Source organism: Nicotiana sylvestris, chromosome 5 (assembly GCF_000393655.2).
Source record: "Nicotiana sylvestris chromosome 5, ASM39365v2, whole genome shotgun sequence".
NCBI classification, from domain to species: domain Eukaryota; kingdom Viridiplantae; phylum Streptophyta; class Magnoliopsida; order Solanales; family Solanaceae; genus Nicotiana; species Nicotiana sylvestris.
Window position 1 is genome coordinate 39,699,499 of NC_091061.1, and position 17,524 is coordinate 39,717,022.

A 17,524-nucleotide genomic window follows, 5' to 3' on the forward strand; every position below is an offset into this window, starting at 1 on the left:
TACAAGAGTAACACCTTGGATGGGAAAGAAATACTCTCGACTACCTACAAGCATTTTATCTTAATTCTCGACCTCCACACCTTCCTATCAAGGGTTCAACTTGAGTGCCAACCTTTTTTTTTTCAGGTATCCGAGATCCATTGACCCCAACAATCCGATTCGTGCCGAGTATGTCCCCTAAAGCACTCTTATCCAAGGGTCCTCCATTCCCACGATTTGAACATGATAAATCAGTAAGGAGATTCTCATCCCATCACACCCCCCTTTGGTTTGAGCGCCAGCTCTTGAAGCAACATAATTGATGAGGCAGACCATGAGAAGCATGGGAACATTCATCTGGGGTCTAGTGAGTGGCCCAGAAAATGACCTTATTCTACATAATTTCATGACAACCGCAGAGAATCATCGTTCTTGCATCAACAAACTTAATAAAACGAACCTCAACTGGAGAAAAACCTCAACAAAGAACTATTTGATCGACTTTCTTTTCACTAGAAAACCTCAATAGAAGAAATTTTTTATATAATGCCACAAGTCAGTAGTCAAAACAGCAGAAGGTACATGTCAAGCACAAAATTTTTGAACAATCAGCCAGGATTAGCCTCCACCAAAGTCCATATAGATAACAAAACTTTAAATGGTTTGCAGCTGCAGTATGAATTTTGAAAGCATTCCCATTCAGCATGGTGTTTTATGTTCATTCTGGAATTAGTTGGTCGTTGTCTGCATCGCCTTCTTCCTCGATTTTTGGTTTTGATTGACCTTGCCCTGCTCCAGGAGCCTGCTTCTTCTTTATTCCACTCACAATATCATCAATTCTCAGAAGCAGGCAAGCTGCTTCAATAGCAGTTTTAAAAGCCTGTGCTTTTACAGCATAGGAATCCCATATCTGGATATTTAAAGTTTCTCTAATTAATATAAGTTCCTAAATTTCATTACGCAAAAGGTAGTAAAAGATGACAACAGCTGAAGCACTTTGAAAACAAAATTCATAGTTCTGCTGAGTTAAGCAATTGCCCGAAATTAGATTTCAAAAATAATTTGTACTAGCATATTGAAGAGCAAATTGGGTTTAGTATAACTGAAATATAAAGCCTTCTACAAAAGCATTATCTGTATTTAAGTCAATCTCCTAATTTCCATCTCTGTTGTCCAATAATTATTTTAACTACTGAACTTATATTTAGTTCTCATTAACCTAACAAAATCTAATTAACATACAAAGTGTACCCTTATCTAGTTTTTGCAGTATTTTTAGCAATCTGATTTCATGTGACCCGGGGTTGGAGTGTATGAGAGAGAAAGAAAGTAATATCATACCTTACGCTCTTTGATGTCAGCAATCTCACCAGTGTTTCCGTCTATGCCTATCCATGCATTCTCACCATTTGCATGCTATAGGTATGTGAAAAGAATTAGATGAAGAACACAAATGTATACTTAAGGCAGCATATCCAACCTCAAACATGTAGAATTTTCACCTTTCCTTGAAGGGCGGTCATAGTGCGAATCACGTTAACACCACAGTTCTGAGCCAAAGTTCGTGGTATAGCTTCAAAAGCAATTGCAGCAGCTTCATAAGGCCACTGCATATATGACAATAGAAGGATGAAAGTTTTAGACTCCCTTTGTTTTTTCCAATTTCCACTTCATGACTTGGTATCTCGCTGCAAAAAGTAGCAAAAGTTGAACAAAACAACTTACTTTTTCTATGCCTTCAACGGATGAACTTTTCTGCTTTAACATGGCAGATACAGTTAACTCTGTTGCACCACCACCAGGAACCAGTTTAGGGTGCTTGATGATGTTTCTGGCAACAGACATGGCATCCTGCAAAAGTATATGAAACAGCTCAAAACAATGTACTTAACAGATCCTCTGCTAAATATGTGGAACTGAGAACATACCTGTAGATTCCTTTCCACTTCATTCAGTAGATCCTTGCTCGCACCCCTTAAAAGTACAGTACATGCTTTTGGATCCTTGCAATCAACGATGAAAGTAAAGAATTCGTCCCCAATTTTTTTCACCTCAAACAGACCAGCACCAGTACCAACATCAGATTCCTGCAACTCATCGGGTCTATTAACAATAACTGCCCCACACGCCTTGGCAATTCTGTTATTGTCTGTCTTCCTTAGCCTTCTGATTGCAGTGACACCAGCCTTGCTCAGATAATGGCATGCCAGATCGCTAAGTCCCTTTTCAGTAATAACCACGTCTGGCTTGAACTTAAGTATCTGTGCGCACATGTTCTCAATGTACTCTTCTTCCATTTTCAAGAGGACAGTCCAATCTTCTTCTCTAAGCAACTCTGCATTGGTTTGGTTCTCACCTTTCTTGTACTCCAGAGGACTATCAAGAAGAATAATGCGAGGGTTTACAATCTTTCTCTTCATTTTGCCAGGGGCAACTACATCTTTATTTATCATTACTCCTTTAAGCACCACTGAGTCTTCCAACTGCCCACCTGGAACCTTCTCAACCTTGATGTACTTCTTGATGTCCACCTCGCGAAGCCCTTGGCCAACTTCCACACCAACTATTGTTGTGGCATTAATAGCTAAATCCTGAGATAATAAATATTAGACCATAAACACTAATTTAGTAATACATGACCTTTTCAATCCTATTACAGTAAAGGACTTCTCAAATAGAAGACTTGACCTAGTGGTTAGTGGTTACCAAACCACAGTAGAGGTGCTGGGAAGAAGAGATCTAAGGTTAAATTCCCATCACATTGTGTCCCCCATCCCCCCCAACACGCACACACACACGCATATATATACAAGTCAACTATGTTTCAATCCGAAAAATCTCAATCTAGCTGCCAAAAAGAAACTTCTAAAATATTATTAATAACATCCTACGGAAAGAAATGGAAGAACAAATAGAGCAATAACTATAAGAGACCTATAAGAAACGTTAGTAGTCAATTAGTCTGTATGCATGTCTTTCTTCTTGATCTTCAAACAATTAATTTTTTTGGGGGTGGGGGTGGGGGTTGGTTAAAAGAACTCAACATAACTACGACATTAATCGTCAACTGATCATATATGCATATCTTCTTCATATTCAAACCATGACTTCTTTTCATGTGGGGTAATAGAACTCATGAGAAAGATATCTATGCACGAATGTATGTTATGCTTTCGGTCATTCCCACTTGTAGGTTATAGTACGTATCTTCAAGAAGACGTGATCTATACAAAATTAAGACACCATACTAAGTTAAACCATTTTACTGTTTGATGGTTGTCAGTGTTCAGATGATAGAAGAAAACCAAAAACTACTGCATTGTTTTATTGCTAACGAAATAGTGCAGAACCAGCTAAGAGCTCGAAAACAACGATTTCTTGATTTTAGGACTCTCATATTTCCTCTTGTTCACTTGCAATGATAAACTTCATGAAAGAAAATCCCCAGGTTAACGGAGAAGAAAATTTCTTCAAATGATAAGTCTTAGATCCTTGCTGTGAAAAACAGGTACATATAAACATTTCAGGGCAAATATTTATTTCTAGATGAAGGTTTTTCAATTCATTTCTTCATGGCCTATGGAGGGGGGTTATTAGAAATAACTTAATACTTACTGCAATTAAATCACCAAATTGACTAGTAAATTTTGTTCCGATGCAACTCTTCACTAGCCCCAACATTGTTGCACCTGCCACAATAGCAATTATTTTGATTAATAATTGCATGTTACATCACATTCAGAAAATTTATACGTGAACTACAATAATGGACAAAATCTCTTACTGTATTAAATCAGCATGAAAAATTCAAACTTGCAAAAGAGCAGGGAACGATGAGAGGATCAAAATCCAAGACAAGGAGGACTAAGTTAAATGAAAAGCACAAAATTCTGATCGTAAGTTCCCAGAAGTTTACTCATCCAACAAAAAAGCAAAGCTTATCTGCCTACATTATCATCTCACTAGAGTATTCCTTTATTAGTTAATGCCAGACCCCACTTGTGGGATTTTACTGGGTTGTTGTTGTAGTTAATGCATAACTTCCACAAACTCAATCCAATGTCAGTAAACCAACAGTTATTTCAAGAATTTCTATTTTGGAATGTCGTTTCTCTGCTTAGGATTCCATTTCTAGACCTAGCAATTCCAGCAGCCTTACAAATCAGTTCCTTTGGCACTACAACTTAAAAGCAATTAAGCAAGCTCAACTAATATTTTTTTCCTGTTTTAGCTTAAATTTGCCTGTAATTCAAAAGAATTCCTTCTTGGGGAAATGAGAAATGCCAAAAGTTCTTGGAAAGTCAATCAAAAAATCTAGCAGTCTGGTAATTATCTAATCCTGTAAGTTAAAGGAATGGAACTACTAAAATATAAAAGTACTCAGAATGGAGTTGCAATAAAACAAGGAAATGTAAGAAGCAACGGGAGCTTACGATCATTGACATCAACTGTCATTGCAATTTTGTCAAGCACGGCAACAGCATCCTCCAAAGCTTTAGTGTAAGCTGGTCACAGGAGCACATGTATTAATCTCAGATAACTTGAGCCGAAGGATTTATAAACTTGAGGATCATCTCTTACCTCGACATATTACAGTAGGATGATACTTTTTGTCAATAAAAGCTTCCGCAACATGGAGCATCTCACCAGCTGCAAAAGATATTGATAAAATAATTAGTACTGTAAAAGGAGTAAGCAACAAGCTGCCACCATAGGCATTTATTAATAAAAACATGAATAATTTATTTATTCATATCATTTATTTACAGTTAATAATATTTAATTATTAATATTTTGATCAGTTGTTGAATAAAATCAATTGAAAGGGAATCATTTCGCCCTTCTTTAATTTTATTTTATTTAATTACACGTGTCGTAAACCTATACAATAAGAATTATTGGCAAAAATTCTTATATTCAAATTGTTTTAATGATGAATTAATAATGAGATGGACTAAGCAATCTAAAGTGTATTGAATTTTATGAACTTCTCAGCATAGTACTGTGCCAGAAACTAAGTCTGCTTTTATTAACTTAAAAGAAATTCACGAAAATTAAAGATAAAAAAAAAACCTTTATGTGCCAAAGTTTTCTTGAACTGGAAAAATTGGGTAAGATCCACCGAAGTGGGGACTTTATGTACCAATGTTTTTTCCCCATTGCCTTTGATGTTCTTCTATTTCTCTCACTCCAAGTAGGGTCATTATTATCTAGTTGAAACTGCAATCACAGCTTGAGCCATTCCAGTTCAGTCAATCTGAATTTTGCAGAACATGCACTAGTTGAGGTCCAGGGGAGGGTTTTAGAAGAGAACATACTGTTTTACTTCCGCGAAATACATAAATAGCCCCTAAGTTGTCCACAGCGATCAGAGAGACACTTCAATGATGCTAATGACCAGATAGACACCTCTGCTTGGTTATAAGTGTCTCTTTTGAACATCTTGATATGACATGGCAACAGCCAACACGCGTGGAATACAATCGCTTTTGAGCACGTAAGGGGTATTTATCACCCATGGCCAACTACAAAAAGAACAAATCTCCTAATTTACCCTTATTTGCTATCCAAGTTTTCTCTCCTCGTCCATCCTCATTTCCCCCAACATGGTATTTCATCGCCCCCGCCGTCAACTCCACAAAACTCACCACCACCGACACCGCCAACAACTCCAAAGAGCCCGCCACCAACACATCTAAACAACCTTCAACTCCATAAGACCCATCTCCAGCACCACTGACATCGCCGACATATCCACAAAACACACTACCAAGGAGCAGAAGAAGATTGGATATAGTTCTGGGGAAATTTTAGAAAACTAGACACTAATTTGAGACAAAGGAAGCAGTCACGATCCAGAAACAAAGAAACAAATAAAAAGAAGCGATGAATTAATTTTGGCAACATGATTTTCACATTCATTCTTTTGGGTCTGCTGGGTTCTTGACCAATTTTAGGCATGGCGGCAGGAATAGATTGAACCAGCCAAGCTTTGCAATTGGAAGAGTGAGCTGTTGTTATGAAGCGTTAATATGATACTTCGTGGGAGCCGACGGACACAGCGACATTCACTTCTTTGTTGCCTTTTATGTTCTATTAAAAGGTGAAATTATGGGGGGAAATGGAAGATAGGGTGACTGATGTGATGGGTGCCTTTACGTAGAAGAAGTTGGAGATAGGAAAATTGATTTTTGATTTTTTTTATTATTGTATTTTCTTTTTTTCAATAACAAGTTGTATTTTCATTCAAAATTACATGCGTCATCATTTCTTTTGTCTATTTGACATGTCATTAGAGAGTCAGCTTCACGCAAATAGTCTAATGGATGCAGGTATTTAGAAGACACACTTATAACTAAGCAGAGGTGTCTATCTGGTCATTAGCATCATTAAGTGTCTATCTGATCTCATTGTGGACAACGTAAAGAGGCTATTCATGTATTTCACTGTTTTACTTCCTTATATTTCCTATCAGGTTGTTTGGCAGATCTAGTCTAGAAAGAAAGCAAAAGAAGTTTACTTCCTCTCCTTTGTCTCACTTTAGAGGCGTTGAAACTTGAAGTGGAAACAGATGTGAATATGCCCTTTCAGTTTAACTTCAAAAACAAGACAAGAGTCTGCCCCTCTTCTTGTATTTCCTCTATTACTCCCTCTTTTTTTAATTAATAAGTCTTGAGGCCAGATTTCTCACCCCGTCACCCGTAACCTTCCTCTCTTACTACCTCCATCCACCCCAATCACGCATAGGCTTGGTTTTTGTTTTTGTTTTTCCTAATCAAGTAAATGTTATTTTATTAATTATGATAAGCTCCCACGTGCAAGAGGTATACCAAAAAGTAGAGAATTCGCTTGGGTTTTGTTTTTGTGCTCCAACATTGCTCGGACTTCCTCTTTTTTGCTTCTCGTCCCTAATTCTTGTCCATTTCAGCCTCCACGCCTTTCCATATCCAATTTCATCTCCCTCCCTCCCTCTTTCGCACCCACACATGACACATCATAATCACTCTCAAACACCATTCCTCCACCACAATCTAGTGCCTCAAAACCTTAAACATGGATAAGTAGATTAGGTAGGTTTCAAACATCACTAGAAATTGACCGAAAAAGTACACGGGCTAGAGATAAAATATGTTGCTTGACTACAGATGAAACAATCTTGACGGCTAGATGTTCTAAATTTTTTTATCAAATAAGGTAAAATTTTATTTCACTAGAAGCGCCAAGCTGGTACATAAAGGTGTGTAGAGTGCAGTTACATAAAGCAAAATTCAGCTCCTTAACTGCAGATGTAGGGAACTACGGAAACCTATCAGCCTATCTGAATCCTTTACATACAAAAATTTACACCAAGATGCCAAAGTTGATGTGCATTTATCCCATCGATGTTCCAATTCACAGCTTTGGTTTGAGAATTGATTCAAGTAGATTTTTTTTTTCAAATGAATTTGAACTTGGGAAAGGACTTGAATAACGTGAAACTGTTAAGCTCCAAATACTTATAGAATAAGCTTAGCAAAAGCTTTGCAAATTGTTTGCTATTAATTTCACTAAATCTGGTTGCTTATCTCTAAAGAATTTAGGCAAACTGAACCTACCAAATTGGACAACCCTCGAATTATTTAACAGTTAGATAATATGAATCAATTGATTAAGCTTTACATGATTAACAAGATACCTAAGATGAATGCAAAAATGAGTTGCATGACAACAATTTAACTTATAAAATCAACCACCTAAGTGAAAAAAAATTAAATAGAGCCATACCAAGGACAATGACTGATGTTGTTCCATCTCCTACCTCTTCATCTTGAGTGCGGCTTAGTTCAATCATGGACTGCAGCAGCAGAAAGATATAACCAATGTGACACTTTAAACAAGAAAGCGAGCACGCAACAATGTTACCATAAAAAAAATTCATTAGAGAGTATGGCAGGTATTCAAATATTAAGACAACCGAAACTAAAATCCATGAGCTGAACAAGGGAACACACAAAAACACATGAGTTTCTAGAGGTCAATAGGTGGAGGGAGGGAGAGAGAGAGAGAGAGAGAGAGCATATACCTTTGCTGCAGGGTGAGCAAGATCTAGCTCACGGAGAATTGCGTTTCCATCATTGGTTACTACAATTCCTGTAAATATTCAATAACATTCATGTCACACGCCAAAATTACCAAGTTAGAGACACAGATTCATGAAACATATCAATATGAGTACAAAATATTTACCTCCGCTAGCATCGAGGAGCATTTTTAACATGGATCGTGGACCCAAAGTGGTGCGGATAATGTCAGCAACAGCCTGGCAGCAAAATGAAAGATAAAAGAACTAACATACATGCTACTGTGAGCAGTGAAAAGCGATTTAATTTGAGATAAATGATTCCTTGTTCGCACTTTTTCTCCTTGTTTGTCCAATGTATTCTTTTCTAATTTATTTTTCATGCAGTTTGTTATTTTAGGTTGGGAGCAGCAAATCAAATAAATGTCTTGAAGACACTTGAGCTAGCGAATAGAAGTTCAAGAACACCCAAAATACGGCTAAGAATTCTACTATCTCTCATTCATTCATGTATAATGTTGATACTGCCCAACGAGAACTATCAATTGCAATGATTTCAAGAATTGCCTATGTGAGAATGCACGGGAGAAAATATATTATTGATTAATATTGACAATGATACAATGAGCCTTATATATATAATACATGTCATACTCCTAATACATATGGGATTAGGGTTATTTACTACTATTTAACTATCAAACTAACACTCCCCCTCAAGCTGGTGCATATAAATCATATGTACCGAGCTTGTTATATATATAACTAATACGAGGACCAGTGAGGGACTTGGTGAAAATATCAGCAAGCTGATCATTCGACTTCACAAATTTTGTAGCAATATCTCCCGAGAGTATCTCTAACAAAGTGACAGTAATCTCGATGTGTTTATTTCTCTCATGGAACAATGGATTTGACGCAATATGAAGAGCAGCTTGATTATTACACACAAGTCTCATTTGACTAATCTCACCAAATTTCAACTCCTTGAGCAACTGTTTGATCCAAATTAGCTCACATGTGGCCATAGTCATTGCTCGATATTCTGCTTCTGCACTAGACCGAGCAACCACATTCTGTTTCTTGCTCTTCCAAGACACCAAATTTCCTCCTACTAAGACACAATATCCCGACGTAGAATGTCTATCAGAAAGTGATCCTGCCCAATCAACATCTGAGTATCCAACGATCTGCTCATGGCCTCGATCCTCAAACAATAAGCATTTGCCTGGAGCAGATTTTATATACCGAAGAATGCGGACAACTGCATCCCAATGACTATCACAGGGAGAATCCACAACTTGACTCACAACACTCACAGGAAAGGAAATGTCAGGTTCAGTCACTGTGAGGTAATTTAATTTACCAACCAACCGTCTATATCTTGCATGATTGCTAAGAGACTCCCCCTGTCCTAGCAGAAGTTTAAAATTCGGATCCATCGGAGTGTCAACAGGTCTACAACCTGTCATTCCTGTCTCTTCAAGAATATTCAAGGCATACTTCCGTTGTGAGATCACAATACCTGAGCTGGACTGAGCGACCTCAATACCCAGAAAATACTTTAATCTGCCCAGATACTTAGTCTGAAAGTGTTGAAAGAGCTGAAAGAGATGTTGCTTCAACTTACTAATACCATCCTGATCATTGCCGGTAATAACAATATCGTCAACATAAACGACCAAATAAATACAGAGATTTGAAGCGGAATGTCGATAAAATACAGAGTGATCAGCTTCACTACGAGTCATGCCAAACTCCTGAATAATTGTGCTGAACTTACCAAACCAGGCTCGAGGAGACTGCTTTAGACCATAGAAAGACCGGCACAACCGACATACAAGGCCACTAGATTCCCCCGGAGCAACAAAACCAGGTGGTTGCTCCATATAAACCTCATCCTCAAGGTCACCGTGAAGAAAAGCATTCTTAATGTCCAACTGATAGAGAGGCCAATGGCGAACAACAGTCATGGATAGAAAAAGGCGGACTGATGCAATTTTAGCCACGGGAGAGAAAGTATCACTGTAATCGAGTCCAAATATCTGAGTATATCCTTTGGCAACAAGACGAGCCTTAAGTCGATCAACATGGCCATCTGGACCAACTTTGACTGCATACACCCAACGACAACCAACGGTCGATTTACCCGAAGGAAGAGGAACAAGCTCCCAAGTACCACTTGTATGTAAAGCAGACATCTCGTCAATCATAGCCTGTCGCCATCCGAGATGAGACAGTGCTTCACCTGTAGACTTAGGGATGGAAACAAAGGACAAAGATGACACAAATGCACAATGGGATGATGAGAGACGATGGTAACTTAAACCGATATAATGAGGATTAGGATTAAGTGTGGACCGTATACCTTTTCGTAGTGTAATCGGTTGATTAAGAGGAGACAAGTTCGCAGTATTAGCAGGGTCAGGTGCAGGACGTGAATCAGCTGGGCCTGATGCTAGGGGCGGACGACGATGATAAGTCAGGAGTGGTGGAGTTGTAGAAGGTTGAACTGGACTAGATGGTAGCACTGGAGCTATAGTTGGTGGAACTGGACTCGGTGGTGGCACTGGAGCTATAGGTGGTGGAGCTGCAAGTGGAACTGTAGGCGGTGGAGCTATGGAGGAAGATGGGAGATAGGGACTGAATCTCCAAAAGAAGGAACAGGTAGCACCTCAGAAATATCTAAGTGATACTGGACCTGTGAAGTATGATTGGGTTTCAAAGAAGGTAACATCAGCACACATAAGAAATCGCTGAAGGTCAGGAGAATAACATCGATATCCCTTTTGCGTTCTCGAGTAACCCAGAAATATGCACTTAACAGCACGAGGAGCTAACTTATCTTTTCCTGGAGTAAGGTTATGAATAAAGCATGTACTCCCAAAGACACGGGGTGGAAGAGAGAACAAAGGTAAGTGGGGAAACATGACAGAGAATGGAACTTGATTTTGGATAGCTGAAGATGGCATACGATTAATAAGATAATAAGATGTAAGAACTGCATCCCCCAAAAAACGCAGCGGAACATGAGATTATATGAGTAGGGTACGAGCATTTTCAATAAGATGTCTATTCTTTCTTTCAGCTACCCCATTTTGTTGGGATGTGTACGGACAAGATGTTTGATGAATAATCTCATGGGAGTTCATAAACTGCTGAAATGAGGAAGACAAATACTCTAGGGCATTATCACTACGAAATATGCGGATAGAAACCCCAAATTGATTTTGAATTTCAGCGTGGAAGGTCTAGAAAATAGAAAACAACTCAGATCGATTTTTCATCAAAAATATTCAAGTGCACCTGGAATAATCATCAATGAAACTGACAAAGAAGCGGAATCTTAAGGTAGAACTAACCCGGCTAGGACCCCAAACATCTGAATGGACTAAAGTAAAAGGTGACTCTGCTCGATTATCAAGACGCCGCGGGAAATGGGAGCGGGTATGCTTACCGAGCTGACACGACTCACACTCTAAAGTGTACAAGTGAGATAAGCCAGGTACCATTTTCTGAAGTTTTGACAAACTGGGATGTCCTAACCGTTTATGTAATAAATCTGGTGAATCTGTAACGGGGCAAGTTATTGGAGGAAGACAAGATGCGAGTCCATGTGATTTTGCAAGGATAAGGTAATAAAGTTCATCTGATTCACGTCCAGTACCAATGATCCGCCCCGTACTGCATTCCTGTATAAAAACAAGGTCATCAGGAAATAAAACAGCAGATTTAAGTGATTTGGCTAAGCGACTAACGGCTATGAGATTAAAAGGACTACCAGGAACATAAAGAACTGAGTCTAAAGGTAAGGAAGGAAGTGGACTTGCTTGACCTATTGCAGTTGCCATGGCTTGAGACCCATTGGCCATTGTAACTGTTGGAAGAGATTGAGAATATGAAATACTAGTGAAAAGAGATTTGTTACCAGAAATATAATCAGATGCACCTGAATCAATGATCCAAGACTCAGAAGGTGAAGATTGGGAGACACAAGTCATGCTACTATTTGTTGGAACAACGGAGGCTAATCCTGAAGATGTCTGTTTATGTGCTTTGTACTGAATGAACTCAATATAATCCGGTAAAGAAACCATCTGGATTGGATTTAATGCATTCGATCCAACGAATTGTGAGTCTAAGGCTTCTAATGAGAATGACATTATAATGTTCACGCCGAAAAAGGTCAGAAAATTGTTTGGAAATCACTGTTTCACTGTTACTGTTCACCGAAAACACTGTAGCTCGCCGGAAAAAAAAAAGTCGTCGGAATCTGATGTAAACTTGATGGGTAGGCTCGGAATAATGTCCTGAGAAGGCTGTCCAAAAGGAGTTTCGTCAGAAACTGACCGGAAGGAGGTCCACGCGCCGCGCGTGGACAGATTTCGCCGGGAAAAAATCACTCCGGTCGGCACGTGATGGGTTTTTTCCGGTGGGATTTTGTGGGTTTGGTCGCCTGGAGACGGAGAACACTGTGGTGGTGTTGGTTTATGCACAACACCGGTAAAAAGTGGTTTTGATGCAAACAGCTTCTCGGGTCACCGGAAAATTGCACGGTGACGACTGATTTCTTCCCGGATGTCGTTGGAATGATGCACAACGATAATTATCTCACCAATGCTCTGATACCATGTGAGAATGCACAGGAGAAAATATATTAATGATTAATATTGACAATGATACAATGAGCCTTATATATATAATACATGTCCTGCTAATACATATGGGATTAGAGTTATTTACTACTATTTATCTATCAAACTAACAACATAATGAAAAAAAGAAGGGCCCAATGTAACACATATTGAATTCATAATTCCCCTGTCAAGAACACCTGTCAACATGCATCTAATGCAAAGAGTGGAGATTTGTACAAGATAACCACTTTATGCAGTTTGACTGTGAAGCTCCAACAAATGAACTGAAAGCATATCATCAAGTAATCAGCCAAAATGCAAGCCAATTTAGCATGGTCTAATAAGCACATGAATCGTCCATAAATGTATAACAGGAAACATCAAGAACTCAAACTAGTGCGGCACGTGCAATTTCAAAAGGATCAACAATTTCTTCCTTCAATTAAATGTCCCACAAAAAACATCAAATGTGTACATTAGACAAACCATTTCAATGACTAGTGAAACTGAAAACCAAGTATATCAGCATACAAATAAAATTATACAAAATCATGTCTACTCATTCTAAGAATAAGCATAGAAAAAAATATGCACATAAGTGCACCTTTGCCGCTTGGATATTGGCTCGCTGCACCTTGCCACCTTGCTCGCGCTTCATAGAATCCTCTGCTCAATATAAACCATGGTAAAAAAAATAACTACCAAGATGGGTCCCAAAAACTAAAACATTAAGGGTACATTTGGTTCGAAGACAAGTAATGCAGGGATTAGTAATGAAGAGATTGTAATGTAGGGATTAACAATGCAGAGAATATTTCTTGTTGGACAAATTTTTTAAAAGTAAAGATAATAAGTTTGAAGTGACAAGGGTATTTTTGTCATTTTGTTTTTTCAATCCATGTATTACTAGTACCTGTATTCTTATTACACATTTTATCCGCATAAAATAATATATAGAAATTCTCATAACTTATGCAAGTATTATTTTAGAAGGAAAGTAAAATGCTAACCAAACAATGTAATTTTCTATACATTGATTGATTCTCCTTATGCAATGCTCGTTTTTATACCAAGACTAGTTCTCCGTAAAGCACAACCAAACAGGAACTAAAAAGCTCAAAATCATAGCAAACACTACATCCTCAAAGACCCTTTAAGGGCATCTTACTTAACCCATTCCAAAAACCAATCTTGCACAAAGAACGAGTTTTTAAGGAAATGGATATACAGAAAATATATGAAAATGTGAAATACGAATCTTAAAGATTGAAACTATCGAGTTCCCAGTCATGAAGAAGGAAAATGTTATGTTTCAGAGTTCAGAAGGAGATGATGGAGTACCAAGATTTGGAAAGATTATGGATTGTTTCATTTCTTTTTTTCAAGTCTTATTGATTTAATGGCATCTGATTCCTGCCTAACGAACATTTTGCATATTAGGTAGTCTTGATCTCTCCTATTGTTCTTATATAACATGCCTCGTGGGAAAAGCATCACTTTCTTGTTCTAAAAAGGCTTATGTTTGCTACTAAAAGTATCTCTTTTTGGTGTCTAAATATTCCTGTTCTACAGTTGAAACTCTTCCCTTCCCACACTTTACCTTTATTTCCTTAGCTTTTAGCAAGTTAGCATAAAAAGTGACTTGGAACGAGTGAATCTATTCTTGATATTTTTACATCATCTAAACTTTTGTAAGTATTGGAGTATCTCAATTCTCAGATTGGTGCAATCCAGCTCATACTTCAAGTTTCTCCTGAAACTAATTTCTCGAATAGAGACTTTCTTGGAAATGGAAATGTGGAAAATAAGAACAGGGAAAACGAAAACTTACGGAGAACAACAACTGGGGCGTGCATTTTGTTGATTGAATAGTGCTTTAGAGTGGAAAAGTTTAGATTTTTGCTCTTCGGAGATACTGAGGTTCGCGAACGGGGAAGGAGGGGGGGTAGCTCAGAGGTAACGCTGAACTTTCACCGTCCGAGATTTGAGTTCTTTGCGCTCTGTTTTATTCGAAACTGGAAAACCCTGAAAGGGCATTGGGTGGAAATCAAGTGCATCGCAGTCTCTGTTTTTATCATGAGTGCGCACTCAGAGTGTAGGTAGGGATGGCAAATGGACTATTTCGCTGTATTTGGGTTGTTCAAGATGGACTGCCTCATGGATTATCGCCCAACCCTATTTATTGAGGCTTTTTCGTATATATACCATATATGAAATTATATTACCAAATATGTTCATAGTTTGCTTACTATCCTTCATGATAATAGTATTTCTACCTAATATATATAATGCATTAAATAAGGAATCAATGTAGCTTTATGATTCCTTATTTTGCACGCTAAAAAGGAGGAATTAAATATTTTCCAGATCTTCCCCAACGCAAATCACGCACATTCCATAATTATCGTCGGCTTCACTCTGATCTTCCACAACGCAGAACAAGATTTTCCATACTCTGTTTTTGCGATACACTCTGTTTCCAGAAATTCTCTCTACATCTCTCTTTATCTCTCAATCGCAAATGTCAGTAATACAAAGCAAATGAAAAGAGAGCAGCAATTCCACCATTGATAGCCATTAAAAAGCTTGAAAGCTTTGAATTCAAATTTGGGTTTTCAAAAATCATTATTTGTTTGGATTGGGTGTTGTTGAAAATAATCGGGAATATGGTTTGGAGTTTATATCTCAATTTTGAGGGGTTTTGGTGAAGATTAGACTTGGTTTTGACTGAATTTCAGATTGAAACTCGAAGAAGAAGAAGAAGAAGAAGAAGAAGAAGAAGAAGAAGAAGAAGAAGAAGAAGAAGAAGAAGAAGAAGAAGAAGAAGAAGAAGAAGAAGAAGACATATTGCAGAAATTGTAGAAAAAATGTAGATAAATTGTAGACAGTTGTTTATTTATTTATCTTTTATTCATTTACCTATTGTATGAAAGTTGAACAACATTGTATAAAAATTGTATAAAAGTGGATGATTTAGTACTGTTTTGGACAAAAATATGTATAAAAAAAGTGAAACATACATTTTAGGGGAAGCATGTCGATTCCAAATATGTACCTAGTTTGTAGATATTTTATAGATAAATTGTAGATTATTTGTATTCCGATTGTAGATGTTTTATTTTCTGTTTTCACAAATAAAAACGGCTAAAACTTCTACAAATCTTCTGAAAAAACGCAATTATGTCGAAAACCCAATTAAATTACAATCGAATGGGAATTGGGATATTAAAATTCAATATACCCAATTTATAGATATTTTGTAGATGAATTGTAGATTATTTGTATTCTGATTGTAGATGCATTTTTTCTGTTTTCACAAATCCAAAACGACTAAAACTTCTACAAAATCTTCTGCAAAAAACGCAATTATGTTAAAAATACCTATTAAGCTACAATCGAATGAGAATTGGGATATTAAAATTCAATGTACCCAGTTTGTAGATATTTTGGAGATAAATTGTAGATTATTTGTATTCTGATTGTAGATGCTTTGTTTTCTGTTTTCACAAATCAAAAATGACCAAAACTTCTACAAATCTTCTGCAAAAAACGCAATTATGTCGAAAATACCAATTAAGCTACAATTGAATGAGAATTGTGATATTAAAATTCAATGTACCCAGTTTGTAGATATTTTGTGGTTAAATTGCAGATTATTTGTATTCTGGTTGTAATGCTTTGTTTTCTGTTTACACAAATAAAAAACGACTAAAACTTCTACATATCTTATGCAAAAAACAGTCTACAATTTTTCTACAATTTATCTACAATTGCTGCAATATAATGTATGTCATGTCTTCTTCTTCGAGTTTCAATATGAAATTCAGCCAAAATCAAGTCTAAATCTTCACCAAAACCCCTCAAAATTGAGATATAAACTCCAAAACATATTCCCAATTATTTACAATAACACCCAACCAATACAAATAATGATATTTGAAAACTCAAATTTGAATTCAAAGCTTCAAAGCTTTTTAATGGCTGTCAATGGTGGAATTGCTACTCTCTTGTCTCTTTGAAGGTTTGTTCTTTTTCATTGAGAAAATTTGAAGCTGAAGGTAAATGTGTGTATGAACTTTGAAGATTTGACTTCAATTTTGACTGGTTTTAGAAGAAAAAAGCTTGAAATTGGACGTTAATGGAAGGAACAACATATGTTTCTCTGGTTTTAGCAGAGGGAATAATGAGTTTGAAACGTGGGTGTGTGGAGATATGTGGGTGTGGGTTTGGGAGAGAGAAACGTGGGGGGGGAGGGATTTGGAGGAATATACGGTAGCGTTAATTAAGGAGTGATATGCGGTACATTAATTGTATAGTTAAAACACATTATGGTATAGAATTGGTAATTAGGTATACTAAATGCAATTAAATCAAACCTTAAACATTGAGGGTAATATAGTTTCCTATATGGAATAGGAATGTAAAAAACGGTAAAAATAGCACGGGCTAGCCAGTTTTCGGACAAGTCATTCAAAAATAGCCAGCGTTTGCAAAATTATTGAAAAATAGCCACTATTTTGCTGCAACAGGGACCGATCCAGCATAATATACTGGAGATCGGTGCACCTGTGTATGAACTTTCAGCATATTATGCTGGAACTCCAACACGCGGAAAGTTCCAGCATAATATACTAGAGATTGGAGCACCTGTGTATTAACTTCCAGCATATTATATTAGACTGGTATATTATACTGGAACTCCAGTATATTATGCTGGACTTCTAGTATACTTATGCTGGAGTTTCAGTATACTTATGCTGGAACTCCATTATTATATGCTGGAGTTCCAGTATACTTATGCTGGAACTCCAGTATATTATGCTGGAGTATTTTCCGGATTTTGAACAGT

At 37.2% G+C, this 17,524-nt stretch overlaps 1 protein-coding gene across 1 annotated transcript; it reads right to left on the reverse strand.

Annotated features, from left to right (window-relative positions):
- Nucleotides 1-457: 457 nt before the first annotated feature.
- LOC104227872 (T-complex protein 1 subunit gamma-like) lies at nt 458-14,713 on the reverse strand. The gene is made up of 13 exons (XM_009780235.2): nt 14,507-14,713; nt 13,280-13,341; nt 8,206-8,278; nt 8,042-8,109; nt 7,744-7,813; nt 4,561-4,629; nt 4,413-4,484; nt 3,595-3,668; nt 1,908-2,570; nt 1,705-1,830; nt 1,482-1,586; nt 1,321-1,395; nt 458-889 (listed from the first exon to the last, which is right to left on the reverse strand). The coding sequence occupies exons 1-13, from the start codon at nt 14,529-14,531 to the stop codon at nt 698-700; spliced, it is 1,674 nt and encodes a 557-aa protein (XP_009778537.1). The 5' UTR covers nt 14,532-14,713; the 3' UTR covers nt 458-697.
- Nucleotides 14,714-17,524: the final 2,811 nt, after the last annotated feature.

Bases quoted from the DNA above. Each gene is read 5' to 3' on its own strand.
- LOC104227872 (XM_009780235.2), bottom strand. From the start codon at position 14,531: ATGCACGCCCCAGTTGTTGTTCTCC. The intron at 4,485-4,560 runs GTAAGAGATGAT...TCCTGTGACCAG, and splicing joins TCCTACTGTAATATGTCGAG to CTTACACTAAAGCTTTGGAG. The intron at 1,396-1,481 runs GTGAAAATTCTA...ACATACCTATAG, and splicing joins TGACCGCCCTTCAAGGAAAG to CATGCAAATGGTGAGAATGC.